Here is a 22,742-nt window from a genome sequence, read left to right on the forward strand (position 1 = left end):
AGGGGAGGACTGGCATTAGCTGGCCGGGGAAATGAAGGGAGGATTTTTATGCACAATAGAAAACAAAACAAAACACAAAAGTCCACAATGAAATAAAATTCAAAATCAAAGGACTTTATTCTTTGGATTTTCCTTATTTATTTGGCGGGGGTGGGGGTGGTGGCAGAGGGTGGGTCACACTCGCAACACTCAGGAATTAGTTCTGGCTCTGCACTCAGGAATTACTCCTCGTGGTACTACTCCAGGGGACCATATGCAATGTCAGGGATTGAACTCAACCCATCATGGACGGGCCATGTGCAAGGCAAGCGCTCTACCCACTGTACTATCTCTCTAGCCCTTAAAACAGATGACTTTGGGACAAGACCCTCTCACCCGGTGACCTAGCCAGCCCCATTTTCACAGCGCTTAACTTCGGGACCCCTCCCTTGAGAGCATCACCCCCACCCCCCTGACAACTTCCTTCCCCGTGATGGTAGAATCAGGCCACCAAAGCACAGAGGGCAGAAGTGGTGTGTGAGTCCCAGCATAGGGGGCCGCTCCAAAAATGACAAGAGGGGCCCGAGTGACAGGACAGCAGTCCTTACATGCAACCAATCCAGGTTCCATCCCTGGCATCCCAGAGGGTCTCCTGAGCACAGCCAGGAGTGATTTCTGAGTGCAGAGCCGGGAGTAACCCCTGAGCACAGCTGGGTGGGACACCTCCCTCCCCGCCAAAAAACAACCTGACAAGGAGTGTGTGGGCATCCCTGGTGGCTCTAGCTCTACCCAAGCGTTTTGATAAATTCAAGGGCGTGAGGGGCTATGGATCCACGTTCCGAGAGACTTCCGGCTCCTCTAGCCAAGCTCCGGCCCCTCCCAGGCCTTTTGGTAGATGGCGCCGTGAGCGTGTGGGGCCAGGCACGTAGGTCGATTTCCCGGCCCCCTTGGGCAGCGGTTCTCCTGCAGGGCGTCAGCTTGTATGTTTAACACCTTGTATGGCGTGCGGGCTCTGCGCACCGAGGGTCCGTGGGATTTATTTCCTGACTCACTCACTCTCTTTCCCACTGACTCACTCTTCTTCAGTCCTTGATTCATTCCAGAAGCATCTGCTCTTGACCACTGGCTTTCTCCTATCCTAATCTTACACTTTCTAGGATGATCTTTGGGGGGATCTCGGGCTGGGGACATGCAGTATTCCGGGAATGTCCGTCTGAAGCACTCCAGAGGAAGGAAAGTTCCAGGAGGGAGGAATAAGCTCAGAAAAGAAGGTGCTGGAAGATCAGGAGGCCAAGTCGGGAGGGATGGGCTGACATAGGGCGGAGACAGACCAGACCCTCAGCTGCACCCCAGCCTGTGTCTGCCTGCAGCCTGGATGGGCTGGAAACTCTTCCCCCCGGGCTGTGATCCCACCCTGCCCTGTGAGGCCAGCACGGATGTCCCCCAAATCTCCCCTCACTCCATCCCTCCAGCTGGGAGAGCCACTCCCTGCGGCAAACAAACTGCCTGAGCCCCAAATCTGGACCTCCCTCGCCGTGCTGACCACTTCCTCTTCTGGTGCTCGGCCACTGGCGGTCTGGCCGGCTCTCCAGAGAGCCCGCAGGGGCCAGCGCAGAGCAGATGCTCAAGTCACTGTTGCTTCACAAGCAGGCTGAGTGGGGATGGAGGGCGGGGAAAGGGACCGTGACCCCATTTCACAGCTGGGGAAACAGAGGCACAGGCAAGCAGCCCGACTTGCCATGTGCCCCCCAAAACGAAGTCGAGGTGGAGTCCAGGCCCTGGATCCTTCCCAGGCTGCCTTGGGGGAGGAGGAGGGCGGGGCGGGGGCTGGGCCTGAGAACGGGCAGGCTGAGAGCCGGAGTTCAGATTCAGATGGCCAAGTTCAGGCCGAGCACAGCTGGGGCAGGGCCGAGGCATTTATTATCCTTGGGCCCCGGCTCCAAACAGAGCTGATGGATGGAGCCGCTCCAGTTCCTATAAACAGCCTGGCCTCCCTCCTTGCTCTCTGGGAGGAGAGGGGAGGAGGGGATCAGAGAGGAAGAGAAGATGGGAGGGGGGGAAGGGGAGGAGGGGAAGGGGAGAAAGGGGGAGAAGGGGGAGGAAGAGGAGAGAAAGGGGAGGGGCAGGGGCAGGGGAGAGAGAGGAGGATAGTAGGGAGGGAGGGAGGAGGAGGAGGAGGGGGAAGGGGGGGGGGAGGAGGCGGGGAAGATAAGACAGTCCCAGAGGCAGAGGGACTGGAAGGAAAGGAGGAAGTGAGATGAAATCCCTGGACTCTCCCCCCCCCCCCATGTCCTCTGGGTCCCCTGGATGTGTCCGAGAATATTTGTCTGAGTCTGGACTTAATCCCCACAAGTTTGGGGGGTTTCCCAAAGGGCAGGGGTCACAGGGTCAATCAACCTCTGCTGCACCCGCCCAGTGCTGGCTCCCACAGTAAGGCAGATGTAGGACCACTCTCTCTAGCAAATGACGCAGATGGGAATTATGAGCGGTGGGAGGGGAGAGCAGAGAGGTCTGCCTGGAGGTGGTGATGCAGGCGAGTGTTGAAAAGGAGGAGTTTGGCTAGTGGGTAGGAAGCGGGCTGTGGTGAAACATTCCAGGAGGCGGCTGGTGTTGGGGGAGGGCCAGGAGGCAGTGCTAGGCAGTGGGCAGCTTACTGACTCTGCATGGGCAGCCGTGGGGTCGGTCTCAGCCCTGGCCCCTTACAGCTGTGGCCTATGTGTCTCCGTTTCTCTACAGGGAGGCATCACACCCAAGCCGGCGGGACTGAAACAGGACAGCAGTGCTCAAAGGGCTCTGTGATTCGGTTTGGAGGTGCTAGAGATGAGCCCAGGAACTGCCTAAAGGCCCCGCAGAGGATGAATCTGGGCACTGCACCTCGGCCTGCAGAGGGCCCCCACCCTGGGGTGCTGCCTCTCCTCCCTCCCTCGTCCGGCCCCCCTGACCCTCGGGCTGATGTGGCAGGGGCTGGCGCCTGGAACCTGCCACTGCTCCCATGACCTATTTGGCAACGGTGTCCGTGTTTGGCTGAAAACAGGAATTTCTGCCTCGTTGGGGGTCTCAGCCAGGTGACTGAGCGCTGCTGTTTTCCAGGAAAAGGGGTCAGGGACCTCGCGGGCTTGGGGCCAGGCGGCCCGGCCCGCACCGCTCTCACGCCCATTTCCTCCACTGGGACCTGAGTGGCCCAGGCAGCAGGGAGGAGCAGACTCAGGCACGCAGATGCCGGCACTGGGGGAGCAGCCTGGTCCTTCCTGGACCCCAAACTCTCCCCCCATCTGGGGGGCTCTCCTTTGGCCCTCCTGCTCTCCTAAATTTAACTGGGATCTGCCACCTGCGATTACCCCTCCCCCCACTCTGCTGTCTGCTTTCACTCTGGGTGCCAGGACGCAGGCGTGGGTGTCATCAGAGCCAGGGGTGGCCACCAATGAGGCAGGACAGGCACCGGGGAAGGTGGTCCTTCAGACAGCCCAGAGAGGGGAGCAGAGCAAGGGGAGGCCCGAGGACCACAGCGCCCTGGGATTGGCAGAAGCAGAGGGGAGGCGGGATGGGCAGGGTGTGGATGGGAGGTGAGGTAAGGCCCGTGTGTGAGGGTCAAGGAGGTGGGCGGGGGGGGGGGGGCGGCTGAGATTGCCTGAGTCTGGAGAAGGCCCGTGGGGTGCAGGGCTGAGGGAGTCTCAGGATGGGGGGCTACTGTACCCAGAGGGGGATGAGGTGGGGAAGTGGGTCGGGGACTACTGGTAAGGAGGGGTGGGAGGAGAGGGGAGGAGGGGATCAGAGAGGAAGAGAAGATGGGAGGGGGGAAGGGGAGGAGGGGAAGGGGAGAAAGGGGGAGAAGGGGGAGGAAGAGGAGAGAAAGGGGAGGGGCAGGGGCAGGGGAGAGAGAGGAGGATAGTAGGGAGGGAGGGAGGAGGAGGAGGAGGGGGAATGGAGGGGAAGTGGGGAGGGGAGGAGGGGAAAGGAAGAGGAGAGGAGGGCAGGGGACAGGGGGAGGGAAGAGGTAGGGGAGGGGGAGGGGGAGGAGGGCAGGGGGAGAGGGAGGGAAGGGAGCAGGGGGAGGGGGAGGAGGGCAGGGGAGAGGGAGGGGAGGGGGCGGGGGAAGAGGGCAGGGGGAGGAGAACAGAGGGAGGAGGGGGAGGGGCAGCGGGTGGGGGAGGGGAGGGGAGGGGAAGGAGAGGGGGAGGGGAGGGGCACTCTCAGGAGGCAGTTGCTGGCCTCTGAGGGCAGGGAAAGGGCTACGGGCACCAGGTTCCTGGCCCAGTCCCCCTCCTCAGGGCCAGGCAGTGTGCCTGCCCAGCCCCAGGCCCCTCTAACCCCTCCTGCAGAGGAGAGCACTGCAGCCGAGAACCCACAGCAAGCTTCCAGGCCACACTGTTTCTGCAGAAATGGCTTTATTCCGTCACAGGGGTTATACAAAGAAGGGGCCCCGGGCCCGGGAGTGAGCAGCATTGGGTAGTGTTCCTGAATCTCGGGCAGGCGAGCCGGAGCCGTGCCCACCCGCCATGCCTGAGGAGTGTTTGTGTGCACCAGTGTGAGCCCACCCAGGGCTGGAGCCCCCCACCCCCTCTACCGCCCCCCGGACCCCAAGCAGGGCAGGAACCAGCCCCAACTCTGCCATTGACTCCCTGAGTCCTCGACCTCCTCTGGGCCTCAGTTTTCCCGTCTGTAAAATGGGGTGGAGAGAAGGAAGGACCTTTGCTGCCCGACGCTTTCCTAAGCAGTAAGCAGTATCAGAAGCGAGCACAGTGACGGGGGAAGAGAGCAGCCGTACGCCTGGCCCAGCCTCTTCCTTCCCGGACAAAGGCAAGTCCCTGAGGGATGGCTCGGAGGGTCACGTCAGGAGGGCTATTTCTACTCCTTGTTCTAGGGGGAAAAATTCCTGCATGGTGGGAACCAGAAAGAGCCTTGGAGCCAGCGTCGGCTTGTCACGTGAAGCTGAGCAAGCAAACCATACGGGTCCGACCCCTCTCACCCCTGCACCATCCCTGTGAGGTCGGATGCCCAATCGGTTTTCTGGTTTTAGGTGTGTTCCGTTTTGTTTTGGAGGTTTACCTGCAGTGCTCAGCGCATACGCCTGGCTCTGCACTCAGGGGACAGTCTTGGTGGGCTCGAGGGAACAGATGGGGTGCTGGGAACAGAGCCCCATCAGTCGTGTCTAAGGCAAGTTCCTACTGGCTGTCCTATCGCTCCGGCCCACAATGGCCCCACTTCTCCAAGTCCTCACCTCACCCCAGCCGCTGTCAGTGACTTGCGCAGCTCTGAGCAGACGAAGTATTTCTTTGCCTGCCTCAGCTTCCCTATCTGACTGCAACGGGGAGACTCAACGAGTCTCGAACACTGGCTCTGCTCAGTGGAGGGAGCAGCTGGGTGAGGGGCTCGAGAGACGAGGAGAGGACACAGAGAGAAACCGAGGCAGGGCGGGGCGAGGGGGCCTGGCTGGAGAGCAAGGGGCAGCACGGAGAGGCTCAGCTTCCAGGGCCCCGTCCCGTCTACACCCCGTCCTGGGCAAGGCTCTGGGCTTGCAGCCAACAGGGTAAGCACCTGAGTCCCAGTCCTGGCATTTCTTGGCCAGGGACGCCGGTTGGGACCTTCGAGAGCCACATTCATGAAGAACGCCAACCTCAGAGGGTTGCGGTGAGAGGCACGTGGGGTCTGCATCCTGACTGCCACGCCTGGTGCAAAGCAGAACCAGATGCCAGAGTTCCTGCCCGTCAGACAACAGGACCGAGATCACAGGAGGGCCGGGGCCAGGGTGGCCACCCCATCCCAGGGGGCCCGGAATGGGCCGATCCAGGGCAGAAACTCCACAAAGCCACGGACAGGGCGCCAGCAGGTGCTGCTCCTGCCTCAAGCACCCACCATCCAGGCCACCAGCACCTGGTGTCCCGGCAAGACAGAGCGTCACAAGGAGACATGACAGTCTCCCTGGAGCCCAGGCGGGCAAACCCTCCTCCCTGCAGCCCTCGGCCAGCTGCAAGCTCAGGGGGCTCCTACGCGCCTCCTGCCGGGGTCTGGGACTGCCGCCTTCTCCCACCTGCACCGGTTTGAGGGCTGGGCTGTGCCCTCCTCACCCACACCCCGTGTCCAGGGCGTGCCGCAAGCTAGTGGACCGTGGGAGTGCTGAGCCGGCGGCCTCTCTTGCTTCCGGAGTGCACCGCGGCTCACCCACGACACCCACCAGGGGAGGGCGTCACGTGCACCCCTTGGGCGCACGCTGAGTGGCCACCCCCCACATCGTCCACCCGCCTTGCACGCTCCTCTAGGCCTTGTACTGTTGGCTGAACTTCTGCCGGCGGACACAGCAGCAGGTGGCCAGCGTGGTGAGCAGGATGGCCGCCACCAGGGCAAAGGTGAGGAGGAGGAGGAGGTTGAGGTTCTTGAGCCCACCCTGCTCGCAGTCCTCGGGGCGCACGTGGCCCAGGGAGCCCTCCTCCTGGGAGCCGAAGCGGCACAGCAGGTCCTGGGCGGCGCCCACGTCCACGTCCACCTGGCCGCGGTGCAGCTGCGAGGCCAGCCAGCCGTTGCCGCAGCAGCTGAGCGGGTTGCCCTGCAGGTAGAGGCGCCGCAGGCTGGGCTCCAGGCCGCCCATGGCGCTGCCCGGCAGCTGGCGGAAGCTGTTATTCCGCAGGTCCAGCACCTCCAGGGACACGGCCTGTGTCCAGGCCGGCAGGGCACTCAGGCGGTTCTCGGCCAGGTTGAGCCGTTTGAGGCAGCTGAAGCAGGGCAGGTCCACCTGCAGGACGGTCAGCCCGTTGCCCCGCAGGGCCAGCACCTCCAAGGAGGCCTCCAGGCCCTCCAAGGCCCCCGTGGCCACCTCCAGCCCGGGATTGGCCGAGAGGTCCAGCTCGGTCAGCGGGGTGCCTCGGAAGGCCCCCGCCCGCAGCGTCTCCATCTCGTTGTCCACCAGACTCAGGACGCGCAGCGAGGGGATGCCCGAGAAGGCCACGCAGCGCGCGGAGCCGGGCGCCCCGGGGCTCCCGCAGGGCCGGACGCGGTTCTGCCGCAGGTCCAGCCGCTGCAGGCTGGCCAGGCTGGTAAAGGTGTCGGCGGGCAGGTCCTGCAGGCCGTTGTCCTGCAAGAACAGCGTCTGCAGAGAGCCCAGGGCCCCGGCCCCGACCTCCAGCGTCGCCAGCGCGTTGTGGCTGAGGTCCAGCAGCGCGAGGCAGGGGAGCGCGCCTGGACGCGGGGCCGCGAAGGCGCGCAGGCAGTTGCGGCTCAGGTTCAGCGCGCGCAGCCCGGGCAGGCGCTCCAGGAACTCCTGCGGGACGCGCTCGATCTCGTTGTAGCTCAGGTCCAGGTTGAGCAGCCGGGGCGCCAGCGAGCCATTGCTGGCCGCCCCGCCGGGCGCGGACAGGGACCCGGCCGGCCGGCCCGCCGAGGGCAGGTGGGCGTCGGCGCGGCCCGCGCCGGCCGGCCCGGCCGGGAGCTGGATGAGGTTGTTGGACGCGTTCAGGTAGGTGAGCCGGGGCAGCGCGTCCAGCTCGGGCAGGCGCAGCAGCCGGTTCTCCCGCAGGTCCAGCCAGGCCAGCTGGTACTCGGCGCGCGGCTCGGGCTCCGTCTGGAAGGCCTCCAGGCTGTTGCAGCTCAGGTCCAGCGTCCGCAGCTGGGGGAGGCTGAAGCCCGAGATGCAGGTGAGGGAGTTCCTGGACAGGTTGAGGTGGGCCAGGCGGGGCAGGGCCTCGAAGGCGCCGTCCTCGATGTCCAGCAGCACGTTGCTGTGCAGGTCCAGGCGCTCGAGCGCCGGGCAGCCGCGGAAGGTGTGGCGGGCCAGGCGGGTCAGGCTGTTCTCGGCCAGCGAGAGGGCCCGCAGGGTGGGCGCCGGCCCCAGCAGCCGCTCCAGCAGGCCGCTGTACAGGCTGTTGCCCGACAGGTCCAGGGTGGCCAGGCGGGGCAGCGGGCCCAGGCCCCCGCCGCTCAGCGGGGCGCCCACCCCCAGGCGGTTGCGGGCCAGGCTGAGGCTCTGCAGCAGCGGGAGGGCCTGGAAGACCCCCGGCTCCAGGATGCTGATCTCGTTGGCGCTGAGGTCCAGGTGCCGCAGCGCCCTGTAGAAGCCCAGAGGGGTGGCCAGGATGTCCCGGATCTGGTTCCTGGACAGGTCCAGGGCCTCCATGTCTAGCGGGAGCCCAGTGGGCACCTGCAGCAGGCCAAGGCCCTGGCACAAGGCCTCCTTGTCCACCTGGGGAGGAGGAGAGGGGAGAGCAGGCATGAGACCGGGCAGGAGGGTGAGCCAGACCTGACCCCCGCGGGCAGGTGGCTCGGTGGGGCCTCTTCTGGTAACCCAACATGCCGGACACTCCTCTATCCTCGCTTCATGACCCCGAGTCTGGATGGAGACCCCCCACAGCTGCACCCGGGACAGGCCGGGCCTCTGGGAAACTGATGGTCAGAGGGACAGAGCAATGACTGGCCAACCAGAGGACAGATGAGCAGCTGCCATGGGCCATAGTCTCTCTCAGGCCCAGGCAGTGGGGCCAGGCCTCGCCCAGAGTCCATCTGCTTCAACTGTGGGGGCGTGTAACTGAATGTGGGGGCTCGTTTAGCAGAAATGTCTTCAGAATGTCTGGCGTAGTCTGTCCCATTGACCCATCTACCCGAGCTTACGGGTGAGAGAGCCCCCCCGCCCCCACTCCACCCCTGAAGACTGCCCAGTGGACAAAGCTTAGGGAGCCCTAGGCCAGCAAGCAGCAAGTCCCTGAGGGGGTACTAGCCTCCTGCCTCCATGGTTCAGGACCATCTTTGGGCCCAGAGCATCCACTAAACCCAGTTGGGGTCAGACTGAAATCCACGCGTGGAGAAATGTTTGCAAAGGGGAGGAAGCGCCCCCGACCCCCCAACCCCCCTGCCCACAGAGCTTGCTGGGGCCATCTTTTCTCCCGATGCACCCCTGTCGTGACCTCCTTCCCACTGCTGCGCCCCAGAACCCCCTGTGCCCTGGGGGTGAGGGCAGAAGTAGGGATGGGGGGGAACAAGATGGCTACGGGGCCTGGCCAAGTCCTTCGGGGGCAGGACTGAGCCCTGCCCCATCTCCTCCCCAGAACGTGGCCCTTTCCCCACCACCGACCCACTCAGCAGTTCACATGACGGAGCACTTTAAAGCCTGTGCCTCAGGCCTGGAGCACTGCACAGCCGGGATGGTGCTTGCCTTGTATGCAGCCAACCCAGGTCTGATCCCAGACACCTCATACGTTCCCTTGAGCCCACCAGGAGTGATCCCTGAGCACAGAGCCAGGAGTAAGCCCTGAACACTGCCAGGTGTGGCCCCCAAACAAAGCAAGCAGGGGCTGGAGTGATAGCACAGCGAGTAGGGTGTTTGCCATGCACGCGGCCAACCCGAGTTCGAGTCCCAGCATCCCATGTGGTTCCCCAAGCATTGCCAGGAGTGATTCCCGTGTGCAGAACCAGGAGTAACCCCTGTGCATTGCTGACCCAAAAGCAAAAAAAAAAAAAAAAGCAAACAGAAAAGCCCGTCACCTCCCTGGACCCCATCAGAGCCTGCCAACAAGAAGGAGAACCCCTATTTATAGGGCCCCTAGCTCAGAGAGGCCAGGGGGGACCCGCAGCTGGTAAGGAGCAGACCGGGATTAGAGCTTTGTCTTTCCATCACATTTGATTTCTGCAACTAAAATTCTTCAGTGTTTGGAATTGATTTTGTGGTGCTAGAGGTTGAACCCTGGCCTTCCACACACAAGGGCTCTCTGTACAAGCCATAGCTTCAGCTCTTGGAGCTAGGATTCTTGATTTCTATTTTAAGCCATTAATTATTGTGGCAGTGCTAGGGGTCTAACCCGGGCACTAGAATTCCCTCTGCAAATGTGCTTCCCTCCCGCAGTCTCCAGCACCTGGGACTCCTGACTCTCCCCACAGAGGACCACACAAGCCCACCTGTCCATTCAGAATCTCCCCTCTGCCATGCACCTGACAAAGGCTCGGACCCTGCCCTCTGCCCGGTGCCCTCTGCACAGTGTCCTGGTCACTCTCCACCCCCTACAGGGCACTCAGGCTCTCTGTGGCCCTGTGCCCTGGCTCCCCAGCTCCCTGCGTGTCCCGGAGCTGCCCAGTCGCCACAGCAGCCCCTGTCCCTCTCGTCCACCGTGGGCTGTCCTCCACATCCCTGCTCCCTGAGGTCCCCCTGCATACCCAGCTCCAGGACCCCTCATGGCACTCACTGTCCTGTGCTCCTCACACTTATCCCTGAACTGGGCCCATCAGCATGGGGACCTGCTAGACAGGGAAGGGGCTGGCCAAGCGGCTGTGGGGGGCCCTGGAGGAGTGGGTGAAGCTGAGAGTCCCAGACACCGTTGGCCCAAGTGTCAGCCGCCTTCCGGAAAGGAGAGAGAAGGGGGATGCTGTGTCCAGCCAGGGCCAGAGAGCAGAGAGCCTGAGAGAGGGCGTGGGAGATGGGGGTGTCAGGAGATCGGGGTGCCAGGAAACAGGGGGTGTGGGAGATGAGGGTTTTGAGAGACAGGGGTGTTGGGAGATGGGGGTGTAGAGAGACGGGGGTGCCGGGAAACGGGGGTGCCGGGAGATGGGGTGTTGGGAGACAGGGTGGTGGACCCTGGGAGACAGGGTGGGGGATACCAAGAGATAGGGTGAGGGCCTCTGCAGAAAAGAGGGGTCCTGGGAGATGGGGGTGCCAGAAGACAGGGTGTGGGGCCACGGGAGACGCAGGGTAGGGGCCATAGGAGAAGGCAGCCCCCCACAGACAGTGCTGGGCAGCTGGTGGGCATGGCCTTTCTCCTGGCTCTGTGATAGGCTGGTCCCCTGCAGTGGTGGCCCTGAGCTAGACGCTGTGCGGAACAGATGCCCAGCCTGCCCTCCTTGCCTGTCCCCTCTGCCAGCCTCCAGGAACACTCCGCACAGCCTCCAGGGCCCTCCTGGGCTCCTACAGCCTCACCTCCAGGAGAAACACCCGTCTCAGAGCACCCATCCTGGCTCAGGACACCCTCTCCTTTACGTGCCCCAGGACTCACCCCACTGGAACCACTAAAGAAATGGAGGCCGGGGGCCAGAGAGACAGCGCAGCGTGGAGGGCACTGGCCTCGCACACAGAAAACCCCATTCTGATCCCTTGTATTCCATGTGGTCCTCCAAGCCCCGCCAAGAGCGATCCCTGAGCACAGAGCCAGGAGTAATCCCGGGTACCTGCAGGTGTGGCCCGAAACCAAAAAGAGGAGAGGAGAGGAGGGGAGGGGAAAGGGCAGGGGAGGGCAGGGGAGGAGGGGGGAGGGCAGAGGAGAGGCCGGAGCAACAGTACACGGGTAGTGCATTTGCCTTGCATGTGGCTGAGCGGGTTCGATCCCCGGCAATCCAGAGGATCCCCTTAGCACCACCAGGCGTGATTCCTGAGTGCAGAGCCTAGAGTAAGCCCTGAGCATCACCAGTTGTGACCCAAACATCAAGAAGAAAAGGAAACAGAAAAGCAAAGAAGCGGAGCAGAGCAGGGTGGACTCCCCCGAGATGAGACCCCTCCAGGACCCCCACCCATCCCACCCCGTGCCTTATCTGACAGAGCCAGGGCTGTCCCAGCTTCCTCCTTGAGCACAGAAAGCAGCCACTAAGGGTGGGACTGGTGATGGGACAAGCCAGGGATGTGATTCCATGTCCCGCCTGAAAGTGTTTCACCTCCGGACTTTCTGGGGACGGGCCCGAAAGCTCAGGCCAGGGCCCAACATGCTCTGATCGGGCTCCAGATGCCTGCACGGAGCCCAGACAAGCTCAGGACAGCACCAGGCTACCCAGCACAGCCCGTGAGGAAGGTGCTGGTAAGCCGTGATGGCCCAGATGCCCACATGCCCGGGGTCCTGTTGCTCCCGGCACTCCAAGCCCCCCACCTAACTGCGCCCACACTTCCAGGGGTCCTGGGGAGGAGTATGAGGTCTGCCTTTAGAAGGACCTGCACCCCTCCTCATTTTGCTGTTGCAGGGAGCACTGTAGCACAGTCCTCCCGTTGTTCATTGATTTTCTCGAGCGGGCCCAGTAACGTCTCCATTGTGAGACTTGTTGTTTCTGTGTTTGGCATATTGAATACGTCACGGGTGGCTTGCCAGGCTCTACCTTGCAGGCAAGATACTCTCAGTAGCTTGCCGGGCTCTCCGAGAGGGGCGGAGGAATCGAACCCAGCTCGGCCAGGCCGGCCGCGTGCAAGGCAAACGCCTTACCATTGTGCTATCGCTCCAGCCCAGTTGCAGGGAGAAGGGCCTGGAAAGGAAGTGCAGGGGAGGTGCGGGAGCTGGGCGCAGTGCCCGGCTGGTGCCTGGCTGGTGCCCGGCTGCTCCTCCCCTGGGTCCGAGCCCCAGCACCCCATATGGTCCCCTGAGTTGCTCCAGAAGTAACCCCTGAGCACAAAGCCAGGAGTCAGGGCATGGTCTCTGCAGGGTATGGTCTCAAATAAACCACCGCCATAAAAACCCCAAAACCTCTTTGAACGTCTCTGACTTCTAAACTGGGGCTGGGGCCGTAGAGCCCCGGGGTGTGTGTGGGGGGGAGGGGGCTTACCCTCTTCTTACCATCTTACAGGGCACCTTGTCTGCGCGGTGTTGGGAGGTAGCCAGGGCCAGCGGCAGGACGGCCAAGGACAGCAGGAACAAGCAGTTCATGGCTCTGTGGAAGGAAGGCAGGAGACACGGGGTCACATCCCTGGTTTGTCCCACTACCACGAGTCCCACCCTCACACGTGTCCATCCTCACCCTCTGGGACCTCCAGGCCTCTCCTCCCCCGGCTGGAGCTGGGCAATGAGGGGCTGAGCCCATCACGAAGGGCCCCCAGCATCAACCCAAGGGCTTGGCCTTGACTCTCTGCCCAGCAGGAATTTTGAAGCTGAGGGTGATCCGATTTCGGTTTCCAGAGACACCCCGTGCGGCGGAAGGGAGTCTGGAGTGGGAGGTGGGCTGAGCTAGAGCCGAGGAACCCAGAGGGCTCCAGACCAGACTCAGGGCCAGCTCGGTGACATGGGGAGCGAGGCCAGTCCATGGCCAGCACTCCCCCACCTCCACCCAACCACTGCCCAGCCCAGCCCCTCCTGCTGGACCCAGAAGGAATTCCACCCCCCACCTGCCCCCAACCTCTCATTTTTATTTTGTCCCTTTTCTTTTGATTTTCTGGTTCTGGAATCCCTGCCATTGTCTGCAGGTCGGGCCTGAGGCCTGGACAGGAAGTGCGGGCAGGGGGCCAGCCCTGGCCTGCACCGCTGCCCTCCACGCTTACTCTGGCCTCGACTTTCACTTGCTGGGCCAACGTTTCTCTCCTAGCAGGTGGGTGGGAGGGGGCAGGAGCCAGAGGCTCCAGGTAGGGACGAAACTCCGTTAAGTTCATTCATTCATTCATTCATTCATTCATTCATGCACGCCTCTCCCCAACGCCCCCTTCTGGTGGCAATCTGCTAGTATTCTTGCTGACATGTCTAAAGGCAGAGGCTGCTTCACCAGCCTTTTTTTTTTTTTATTGGAAAGGGAGTTTCCACCTGCAGGACTCAGGGGTCACTCCTGGTTCAGTGCTCAGGGATCACTCCTGGCAGGGCTCAGGGGACTGTATGGGATGCCGGGGATGGAACCTGGGTTGGCTGAGTGTAAGCTGTGCACCCTGCCTGCCTGAGGGACTACTATTGCTCCAGCCGGTCATCTACTCTTGCTCCAACTCGCCAAGGTTACACGGATCTTTTAAATCCCTTCCTTAGGCTGCCACCCCCCACCCTGCCCCCTTCCCCAGCCCTGTGCCCCAGCTTTTCTCTCTCTCTCTCTCTCTCTCTCTCTCTCTCTCTCTCTCTCTCTCTCTCTCTCTCTCTCCTCTGCCGGTGGGGCTTTCACAGATTTTGTTTTGCCATTTAAAATGCAAAATCTTCACATTCTCTTGAATGCTCTGAAGACTGGGCCCTGCCTGGCCTCTGTCCCCCATCCTGACCCCCCACTTGGGCCCCTGACCATGCCCGTTTCTTGGGGGGCTCCCCTTCCCCATGCCTTGCTTCCTCCCTTCCACATTCAGTGCTCCTGGCCCTGGATCTCCCTGAGTGTCACCTCCCAATGGGGCCCGCCCCATCCTCAGGTCCCAAGGACTCAGCTCGGAGCAGGCTCCCCTGACAGGAAGCCCCCGAAAGTGTAGGGCCATCTCCCGCTCCTCTGGGACCCATGTCCCCGGCTAGCGGCCAAGCACTGGGCACCCAGAAGCAGTGCTTCTTGCCTTTGAACACCTGCCATGCCCTTAGCCCCATTCTGGGTTCTGTCTGCACTGCCCCCACCCCCCCCATACACCTCCCACGAAAGCAGTGCCCCCCATACACCTCCCACGGACCCTTCCCTGGAGCAGTCGGTGCCTGCTGTCCCCCCTCAGGGCCACTCTGGGGCCTGTGGACAGACAAGAAACCCGTCCTGGCCTCATCCCCTCGCCCTCATGCAGCCTGGAACTGCCCCGGGCCTCTGCCCCTGCTGCCCCTCCACCCCTCCCTGAGGCCTGTTCATCCCCCACGGGTCACTGTGGGGACAAGGACTGAGGGAGGATTGCTCTCACTGGGAAGGGAGGGAAGGGGTGAGGGGGCGCTCACTCTCACTGGTCAGGGAGGGGTGAGGAGAGCTGACGGGGGGGGGGGGGGGGGGGGGGGGGGGGGGGGGAGGGGGGAGGGGAGCTGACTGGGAGGGGAGGGGTGAGGGGGTACTCACTCTCTCAGGGAGGGGAGGGGTGATGGGATGAGGTGGTACTAGGGGAGGGGTGAAGGGGTGTTCGGGAAGAGGTGAGGGGCTGTGGTGGTGGTGTGGCGAGACACTCGGGTGGGGGCTGGTGGCGAGTGTGCGAGGGGAACCTGAAGTCAGAGCTGCAGGGGATGGGGGGGGGGGGGGCGCCCGTCCCACCTGCCCGCACAGGGACAGACCCCTGCCTGACCGCCATGCTCTGATCTCTGGCTGGAAGGGACCCTCCACAAGGGCACCCCCCCCCCCATGGTGCCCAGGAGGCTGTGAGGAGCCCAGAGGACCAGGCGCCTGCAGTCTCTGGGCCCAGCCCCTCACCTTTCAGCCCCTCAGCCTGGCCGCAGCCTGGATCTGGCTCTGCGCCAACTGCCCCCAAGCACTGTGGTGGGGGACAAGAGCAGACACCCCATCTTTGCCTGGCTACTGCAGAGACCCGGCCTGGGGAGGAGGCTGGGGGCAGAAAGGTGGAGGCAGGGTGGGGGGACCTCTACGGCCCGTGGCCACCCGAGAGATGCTGCAGCCTCTAGCGCGGGATCCAGACCTCGGTCACTCTCCTCAAGCCCAGCTGCCAGCAGAGCTTCCACTCTCAGGCAGGGACACCGAGGCTCAGAGGCGGCTGCCCCCAGCCCAGCTCTACCGGCCCAAGGCTGGACTTGCTCGGGCAGTGCCTGTCCCCTGTGGAACGGGGCCTCCTTCTGGCCGGGATGAAAAAGGAAAGCGCGGCTCTGTGAGCCCCAGCAGGGACGGGGCTGGCTTGGCAGGCACCCCACCTGCTGGGACCCATCCCGGGAACCCCTGAGCACTGCCAGAAGTGAGCCCTGAGCACCAGGGGGGAGTGGCCCGAAACCAGAAAGAGAAAAGAAAAACTGAGTCTTGCAGTGACTTACCCAGAGTCCCAGGGTACAACCCACACCCCAGCCTCATCTGCCTCCGGGGGAAGATTCCAGCACAGCAGACGCCACCCCTGCGCCTCCCTGCCTCAGCGCCATGCACACACACACTCACGCACGTGTGCTCCCTCCCACACACTCCCACAGGACCCTCATGCACTCACTCACACGGGCACACCCCACACGCACCCTGCACACACCCACACCCATGTCCACCATGCACTCGAGTCCACCCACGCACCCCGTGTCCACCCCCACACCCATCACCATGTCCACCCACGCACCCGAGCACCCCATGTCCACCAGCTCACCCCGTGTCCACCTGCTCACCCCGTGTCCGCCCACACACCCCATGTCCACCTGCACACACACCCACCCCGTGTCCACTGCGCACCCGTGTCCACCTCACACCCATCACCCTGTGTCCACCCCGTGTCCACCACACACCCCGTGTCCACCTCACACACATAACCTTGTGTCCACCCCGTGTCCACCGCACACCCATCACCCCTTGTCCACCCGTACACTCACTCACCGTGTCCACTGCACACCCCATGTTATGTCCAGTGTGCACCCCGTGTCCATCCGCACAGACTCACCCAGTGTCCACCCACTTACCCCGTGTCCACCTGCTCACCCCGTGTCCGCCCACACACCCCATGTCTACCTGCACACACACCCACCCTGTGTCCACTGCGCACCCGTGTCCACCGCACACCCATCACCCTGTGTCCACCACACACCCATCACCCTGTGTCCACCCCGTGTCCACCGCACACCCTGTGTCCACCGCACACCCCGTGTCCACCTCACACACATAGCCTTGTGTCCACCCCGTGTCCACTGCACACCCATCACCCCTTGTCCACCCGTACACCCACTCACCGTGTCCACTGCACACCCCATGTTCATGTCCAGTGTGTACCCCGTGTCCATCCGCACACAGACTCACCCAGTGTCCACCCACTTACCCCGTGTCCACCCGCTCACCCTGTGTCCACCGTGCACTCCGTGTTCACCCGCACACGCGCCCACCCCATGTCCACCACGCACCCCGTGTCCACTGTGCACGCACCCCGTGTCCACTGCGGACACCGTGTCCACCCGCTCACCCCGTGTCCACCCGCGCACCCCGTGTCCCCCGCGCACCCCGTGTCCACCCGCTTACCCCGTGTCCCCCGCGCACCCCGTGTTCCCCGCTCACCCCGTGTCCACCGCGCACCCCGTGTCCACCGCGCACCCCGTGTTCCCCGCTCACCCCGTGTCCCCCGCGCACCCCGTGTCCCCCGCGCACCCCGTGTCCACCGCGCACCCCGTGTCCCCCGCGCACCCCGTGTCCCCCGCGCTCCCGCCCCTGCTCTGGCCCGGGTCGAGTCGGGCTGGGCGGCGCGGTGGGTCGAGCTGGACCTGGCCCCGGACAGTGGGGGCCCGGAGCGGGGGCGGGGCGCGGGGGGCTCCTACCTGGCTCGGCGCGGCCGCGGCGCATCTTGCGGCTCGGCCCTGTCCCGGGGTCCGGCCCGCTGCCCACCGAGCTCGGCCCGCGAGGGGCGCCGGCCGGTTTAAATAGCCTCGCGCGCCGCCGGCCGCCCGCCGCGCGGTCCTAGCGCCCGGCCGCCGGCTCGGGGGCGCCGCCCCCCGCACGTGCAGTCCGCGGGCCGGCGGGCCGGCGGGGTCAGCGGCGGCGCGGCCAGGCGCCGGGAGCCGCAGGTCCGCGCAGGAAATCCGGCTCCGATTCCCCCGCGGCCGCGCTCCGCGGAGGCAAACAGGAGAGGTGAGGGACCGAGCGCGGAAGGAAGTGACCCCTCCGCCAGCCCTGGGGCAGCCGCCGAGGGGGATCCCCCGGCCGGGCCAGCCCCGCTGTCCAGTCCTGGCTGGGCACTTCCCCTCCGGATCCCCGCGCGCCCTCCCCGGTCCACTCCGGGGTCCTTAGTGAACTGGCCGGGGAAACCGAGGCGAAGGGACCCGCCTAAAGGTTTAGTGACCGGTCCCGAGTGAGCGCCTATGGGAGGGTCAGTGTCCTGTCCAGTGGCCTTCCCGGGCTCGCTTTGCGGGGCCTGTGCTGGGCCGCCGAGCACTGCCGCCGTGAGCAGCAGGGCTTGAGGCTTCCCAAACTGCCGGGTCCAGGAGCCGGGAGCGCCTCCTGGCCTGCCGGGCGCGCCCCAGCTGGGTGCCTGGGGAGGGGCTCCAACCGCCGGACCCAGCTCCTCTCCCGCCGCCTCTCTTCCAGGGTAGACCGGCGGCGGCGGGGCGCCCCCCTGTACCTGGGGGCCGGGGCGGGAGGAAGTGCCGCCTGGGACCCGTGGCCTGTTGGGGCGGAGTGAGGCTTGCACGCCGGGTTCCTTGACTCCCCTCCAGGAGGCTGTTCTCTCCGGCCCCATCTGTGTGCTCATGGGGACCCCCCGCAGGGCAAGCGCTGGGCACCCTTCCCCAGAAACCGACCCCCGATAGGAATGGGGGTGGGGGAGGGCAGGACCTGGGGAGGAGGAGGTCCAGGTCCTCTGCTTCCCTCCCAGAGACTCAGATCTCAGCCCCCTCTCTGCCAGGTGTCCCAGGGACGAGCCTCCTTTTTCCTGTCTCTAAAGTGGGTGGATAACGTGGCCTTCCAGCTAGCCGCCAGTGTCAGGGCCGAGTGTAGGGGACCCAGCCTGTGCCCGCACTGCCCAGGCTTTCCCGCCCTAGCTGCTGCCCCCCCTCCCCCCCTGCCCCCCAGCCCAGGCTGAAACCACAGGGCTTCCAGTGGGGCTCGTGGGAGGTGATGCAGGGGCTGTGGGCGTGCCCATCTCCCTACACCCCGAAGGCTGTGGCCCTGATCACTTAAGTCACTCAGTGCTTGGCTGGGGCCCCCCGGGACTCCGACAGCTGGGCACCCAAGCATGCCACCTGCTGCAGGTGGGTGGCTCTTGGGTCCAGAGGGCTTGACGCGGGAAGCCACACACCGAGCACCCCTTCAGCTGCCGCGTTGCTCCGCAGTTCTGATTGCCTGAACTTGCTGACCTCAGTTTGCTGATCTGCAAAATGAGACTAATAATAGCGGACACTGCCACCCCCACCCCCACCCCCTGGGCTGACTCGGTGCAGAGTATGTGTGTGTGTGTGCAGCACCTGGTGGGCGCTGGCCCTGCTCGGTAACTAGGGCCTCCTCCCCAGGGGCCTCCGCGCAGTTCCTGGATGAGGTTAAATGTCCAGGACGGACCCTTGTAGAGAGGCCGGCCGGAGGGGAGGCAGATGAGGACACAGTGATGACTGAGCCCAGGGGCCCCAGAGGCCAGATCTAGGAGCCTGAACTTGACCGGAAGGAGGAGGAGCATCAAGGCGGGGGAGCCGATTGCTTTGCTGAGGAATAGATTGGGGGAGGGGAGTCTTTCCTCTAAAGACCACCATACCGACTTCCTGGCCAGTGTTGTGTGGTTCCTGCCCGCACACCTTTTCCCAGGTTGCTCATCAGTGGCCGCCCAGCCTTCCCCGGTGGGTGTTGGTGGACGTGTCTGGATCGCTCCAGACATCTCGCAGGGAAGACAGCAGGCGTGGTTTCTGGCGTCTTCACGGCAGCCGTGCTGGTGGGACAAGACCCCCTCAGGCACCAAGTCAGGCGCAGGGTTCACCGGGACGGTTTGCCTCAGTCGAGGAGGAAATCGATGGTCCCAACAGAGATGAGTGGCCTCAGAGGCAGTAACTAACGCGCACATCCTGTGTGACCGGGCACCAATCGCTAAACCTCTCTGACTCTCACTGTCCTCATTTGACTTGTAGAACGAGAGAGGGAAGGACCGGGGAAGGCTTAGACCCTTCCCGCCAAAGGCCTCCCACTGGGGAGAGTGGGAGAGAAGAACAAATGCTTCCGGGTCAGCTGTCGGGCGTTTGGGGACCCAAAGCCAACGCTGGGTGCTTGGGACGCAAACGCTGCTCAAGGGACCGTGTGTGTGGGCCTCGCTGCGAGGAACAAGGGGTCCTGGGGCGGGTTGTGGGACTGACTGGTGTCTGGTCCTTGACTGGAACTGACCGGCCCCTCCCTGGCAGCCAGGGGTGAAGGGGAGCCTTTGCATAGGGGCGGCTGCACAGAGAGACTGCATGGCTGCCTGAGGCCCCACAGCTCCGGGCAGATAAAGGCTCGAGTCCTCGGACCCTGAGGAGGATGGGTACCAGGCTGGACCCTGCTCCCCCATGACCCCTGGGAGACCCCACCCCCAGGGAGAGGAGGAGTGTGAGGGGAGAGGGGAGTCCGGGTGCAGCAGGCAGGGCCACGGACCGTGAAACCGCAGCCCCAGGCCTCACCTGGCAGCTCTGCCGAGAACCTGCCACCCGGGCCCTGGGGACCACCAGACACGTGCGTCCAGGTTAACCACAGGGCGGTCACATGTGTGTGCCCTTCTCTCCACCCAGGGGGGTCTGGGGTGTCATCGGCGTCACTGCTGAGCTCATAGGCACAGCTGCAGAGCCAGGCCAGGAGGAGAGGGAAGAAGGTTCTGGAGAGCACCCCAAGGTGGCGTGACCGAGGGCCCAGCAGCCGTGAGAGGGGCCAGTGTCTCACCAGCAAGTCCTGCTCTCGCGTGCTTGTAGAACAAGGGAGCTGTTCTGCTGGCTCTGAGGGGCTGTTGAGCTGGGGACCCTAAGAACTGTGTCACCTTGATTATTGATTATTGACTCTGACTTCCTCCCGCCAAGATCTGTGATCCTGCCCCTGGGTGGAGGGAACTGTTGGCAAGTAGGGCACCCAGCGATGGTGAAGTAGAGAAGGGGCTGCCTCAGAGGCCAATGCCCCCAGAGCTCAGGAGACCCGGGGCAGATGTGGGCCCTTTCTGCCCCCGCGGGCATCGCAGGGTGGGGGCACCCCGTCTCTTGGGCCCCCCAGAGATCCTTTCCCAATACCTGACCCTCCCTAAGTCTGGGTTCCCAGTGCCGAGCTCCGAGCTGCCTCTGGGCCTGAGACCTGCAGGGCCAGAAACGGACTCACGTGGCCCTGAGTGAGCCCCACAGGTAATAGCACCCCCACAATCTCAGAGAACCCCACCGACGCCTCGGCTTCCACATGGCAGGACACGGGTTCTTGGCCACGTGCTGGGGTCATGTGGGCAAGGGGGGGGGGACAAGGTTTCTTTCTTTCCATGGGCTCCAAATGCCCAAACAGCGTCAAACAGCCCCCGAGGGCTTGTTCAAGCAGATTGCCAGCTTACTCCTGGGCCCCAGAGTCTGGTTCAGGGAGCGAGGGGTACCAGAACCTGCTACTCAAGCAGACTTTGACCTGGGCCACACAGGTGAGGTGTGAACAGGTGAGTTTTGTGGTAGGTACTTCTGGGGCAGCCTCCAGCCCACGGGGAGATGAAACCCCGCCTCCCTCCCGTCAGGCTGCAGAAATGAAAGCATGAAGCCAGAGTGGTGGTGACAGGACTAGGAATCTCCCCTAGGAGAGAGCCCTGAGGCCAGGGCCGGGGAGGAGCCTGCACATCCCCCACGTGGGGGACAGATGGCTGGCCAGGACTTTCCAGGGCACGGTCACCTCATGAGTCCTTCAGTCCCCGACTCCTGGGCTGCAGAGAGAGAGAGAGAGCTCAGGGCTTAAGGCACATGTCTTATGTGCAGCCGAGCCCACATGGACCCCTGAGCCTCATGGGGATGGCCCTGGGGCCCCCCACGCTCGACCAGGTTGGCCGGGGTAAACCGAGCACCACATCGAAGGGCCTGAACTTGAACTCCTCGATTGGCTGAGAGTTCCGGGACCTCCTGAGCAACTCTTAGCACTGTAGCCCTGTCCTCCCGTTGTTCATCGATTTGCTCGAGCGGGCACCAATAACGTCTCACAACAAATTGTGAGACTTGTTGTTACTGTGTTTGGCATGTTGAACACATCACTGGGAGTTTGCCTGCCGTTCAGGGGAGAGATTCTTGGTAGCTTGCCAGGCTCTCCTAGAGGGGCGGAGGAATCGAACCCAGATCAGTCATGTCAGCTGCGTGCAAGGCAAACGCCTTACCCACTGTGCTATCGCTCCACTTGGGAGACAAAAATCAATAAGTCCTCCGACTCCTAATAACGTATCGCTACTGCTGCTGCTACTGTCATTAGCTTTACATGCTCTGCGCGAGGAAGCCCAGAGAGGTCATGTCACTGACTTGGACCTTGCACAGCCAGCGCAAAGGCGCCATTCAGAGAGGGCCTGGTTGGCTTCCGTCCCGGCTGCCCGCATCTGTGTGACGGCTCCTGACCTTTCGACGGGCAGCGAGACACGGGGCCTCGGTGAGGTGGGAGCTTGAAGAGAAGTTCCTTTGTGCTGGGCCCAACAGCCACCTGGTTGCTGGGGCCCAGCATTTGCTGACTGGGCTTCCTTTATGGTGGCTCATGCCCCCCACGCCCCAGCCCCAACCGTGCCTGGGCCATGTGTGTGGGGTAGGGAGTGGAGGGGAGGAAAGGGAGGTGGGCAGTGTGGCCATCTTTCCCCAGAGACTGGGTGTGGGGCATAAGAGACAGAGCCCTCCTGGGCCGGGGTCCTCTTTAGCACAGCCTATGGGGGACCCCTTTCATCTCTGTCACGTGACTCTCCTGGAGTGGGTCAGACTCCGGCCCAGGGCTGTGAGAGGCCAAGATGTGAGCAGACACTGGACTCCAACCTTTTCGGCGGCGTTGGGCACCCCCAGTCCAGTCCCCGCCCCAGGTGCACTTAGACATGGTCATGGCCCCTCTCCTCAGAAGCCCACCCCAGGTGGGCCGGCAGCGACACCAGGTGCTTCACGGGTGTGGGCGGGAGGCAGGGGCACATCTGCATAGGAGTCTGCTGTCTCGGGGCGGCCCTGGAATGAGGAGATGCACCCAGAACCCCAAGCTTGGCGGCTGCTCCCTGAGAGGTGCTCCCACAGGCCTGACCCCCAGACGCCCTGCGTGAGGCCTGGATGCGTGGGGATCCGCCTCCACGTGGCTCTGTCTGACCTCTCCTGGGGGAGATTCCTGGCAGGACTCGGGGACCATATGGGGTACCAGGGGTCAAACCCAGATGGGCTGCGTGCAAGGCAAGTACCCTACCCACTGTACTATCTGACCCAATTCTCCTTTATTTAAATAATAAAAAATAAACTTCATGATTGAGTTTCAGACGCACCATGTCCTGACACCAGTGTCCACTTCCTTCCACCACGTCCCCGCCTTCCCTGCCGACCCCAGCCTGCCTCCACTTCCTACTTCCTTTCAGCACTCCGTTCTCCTCCAGAGTGACCAGG

At 63.5% G+C, this 22,742-nt stretch overlaps 1 protein-coding gene across 1 annotated transcript; it reads right to left on the reverse strand.

Annotated features, from left to right (window-relative positions):
• Positions 1 to 6,049: 6,049 nt before the first annotated feature.
• Positions 6,050 to 17,076, reverse strand: LRRC32 (leucine rich repeat containing 32). The gene is made up of 3 exons (XM_056116121.1): positions 17,001 to 17,076; positions 12,480 to 12,573; positions 6,050 to 8,149 (listed from the first exon to the last, which is right to left on the reverse strand). The coding sequence occupies exons 2-3, from the start codon at positions 12,567 to 12,569 to the stop codon at positions 6,233 to 6,235; spliced, it is 2,007 nt and encodes a 668-aa protein (XP_055972096.1). The 5' UTR covers positions 12,570 to 12,573; positions 17,001 to 17,076; the 3' UTR covers positions 6,050 to 6,232.
• Positions 17,077 to 22,742: the final 5,666 nt, after the last annotated feature.

Source organism: Sorex fumeus, unplaced genomic scaffold (assembly GCF_029834395.1).
Source record: "Sorex fumeus unplaced genomic scaffold, SorFum_2.1 ptg000030l, whole genome shotgun sequence".
NCBI classification, from domain to species: Eukaryota; Metazoa; Chordata; class Mammalia; order Eulipotyphla; family Soricidae; genus Sorex; species Sorex fumeus.

Coding starts and splice junctions, on each gene's coding strand:
- LRRC32 (XM_056116121.1), bottom strand. CDS start 12,569: ATGAACTGCTTGTTCCTGCTGTCCTTGGCCGTCCTGCCGCTGGCCCTG. Junction 8,150..12,479: donor ACAAGGTGCCCTGTAAGATG/GTAAGAAGAGGG, acceptor CCTCCTCCCCAG/GTGGACAAGGAGGCCTTGTG.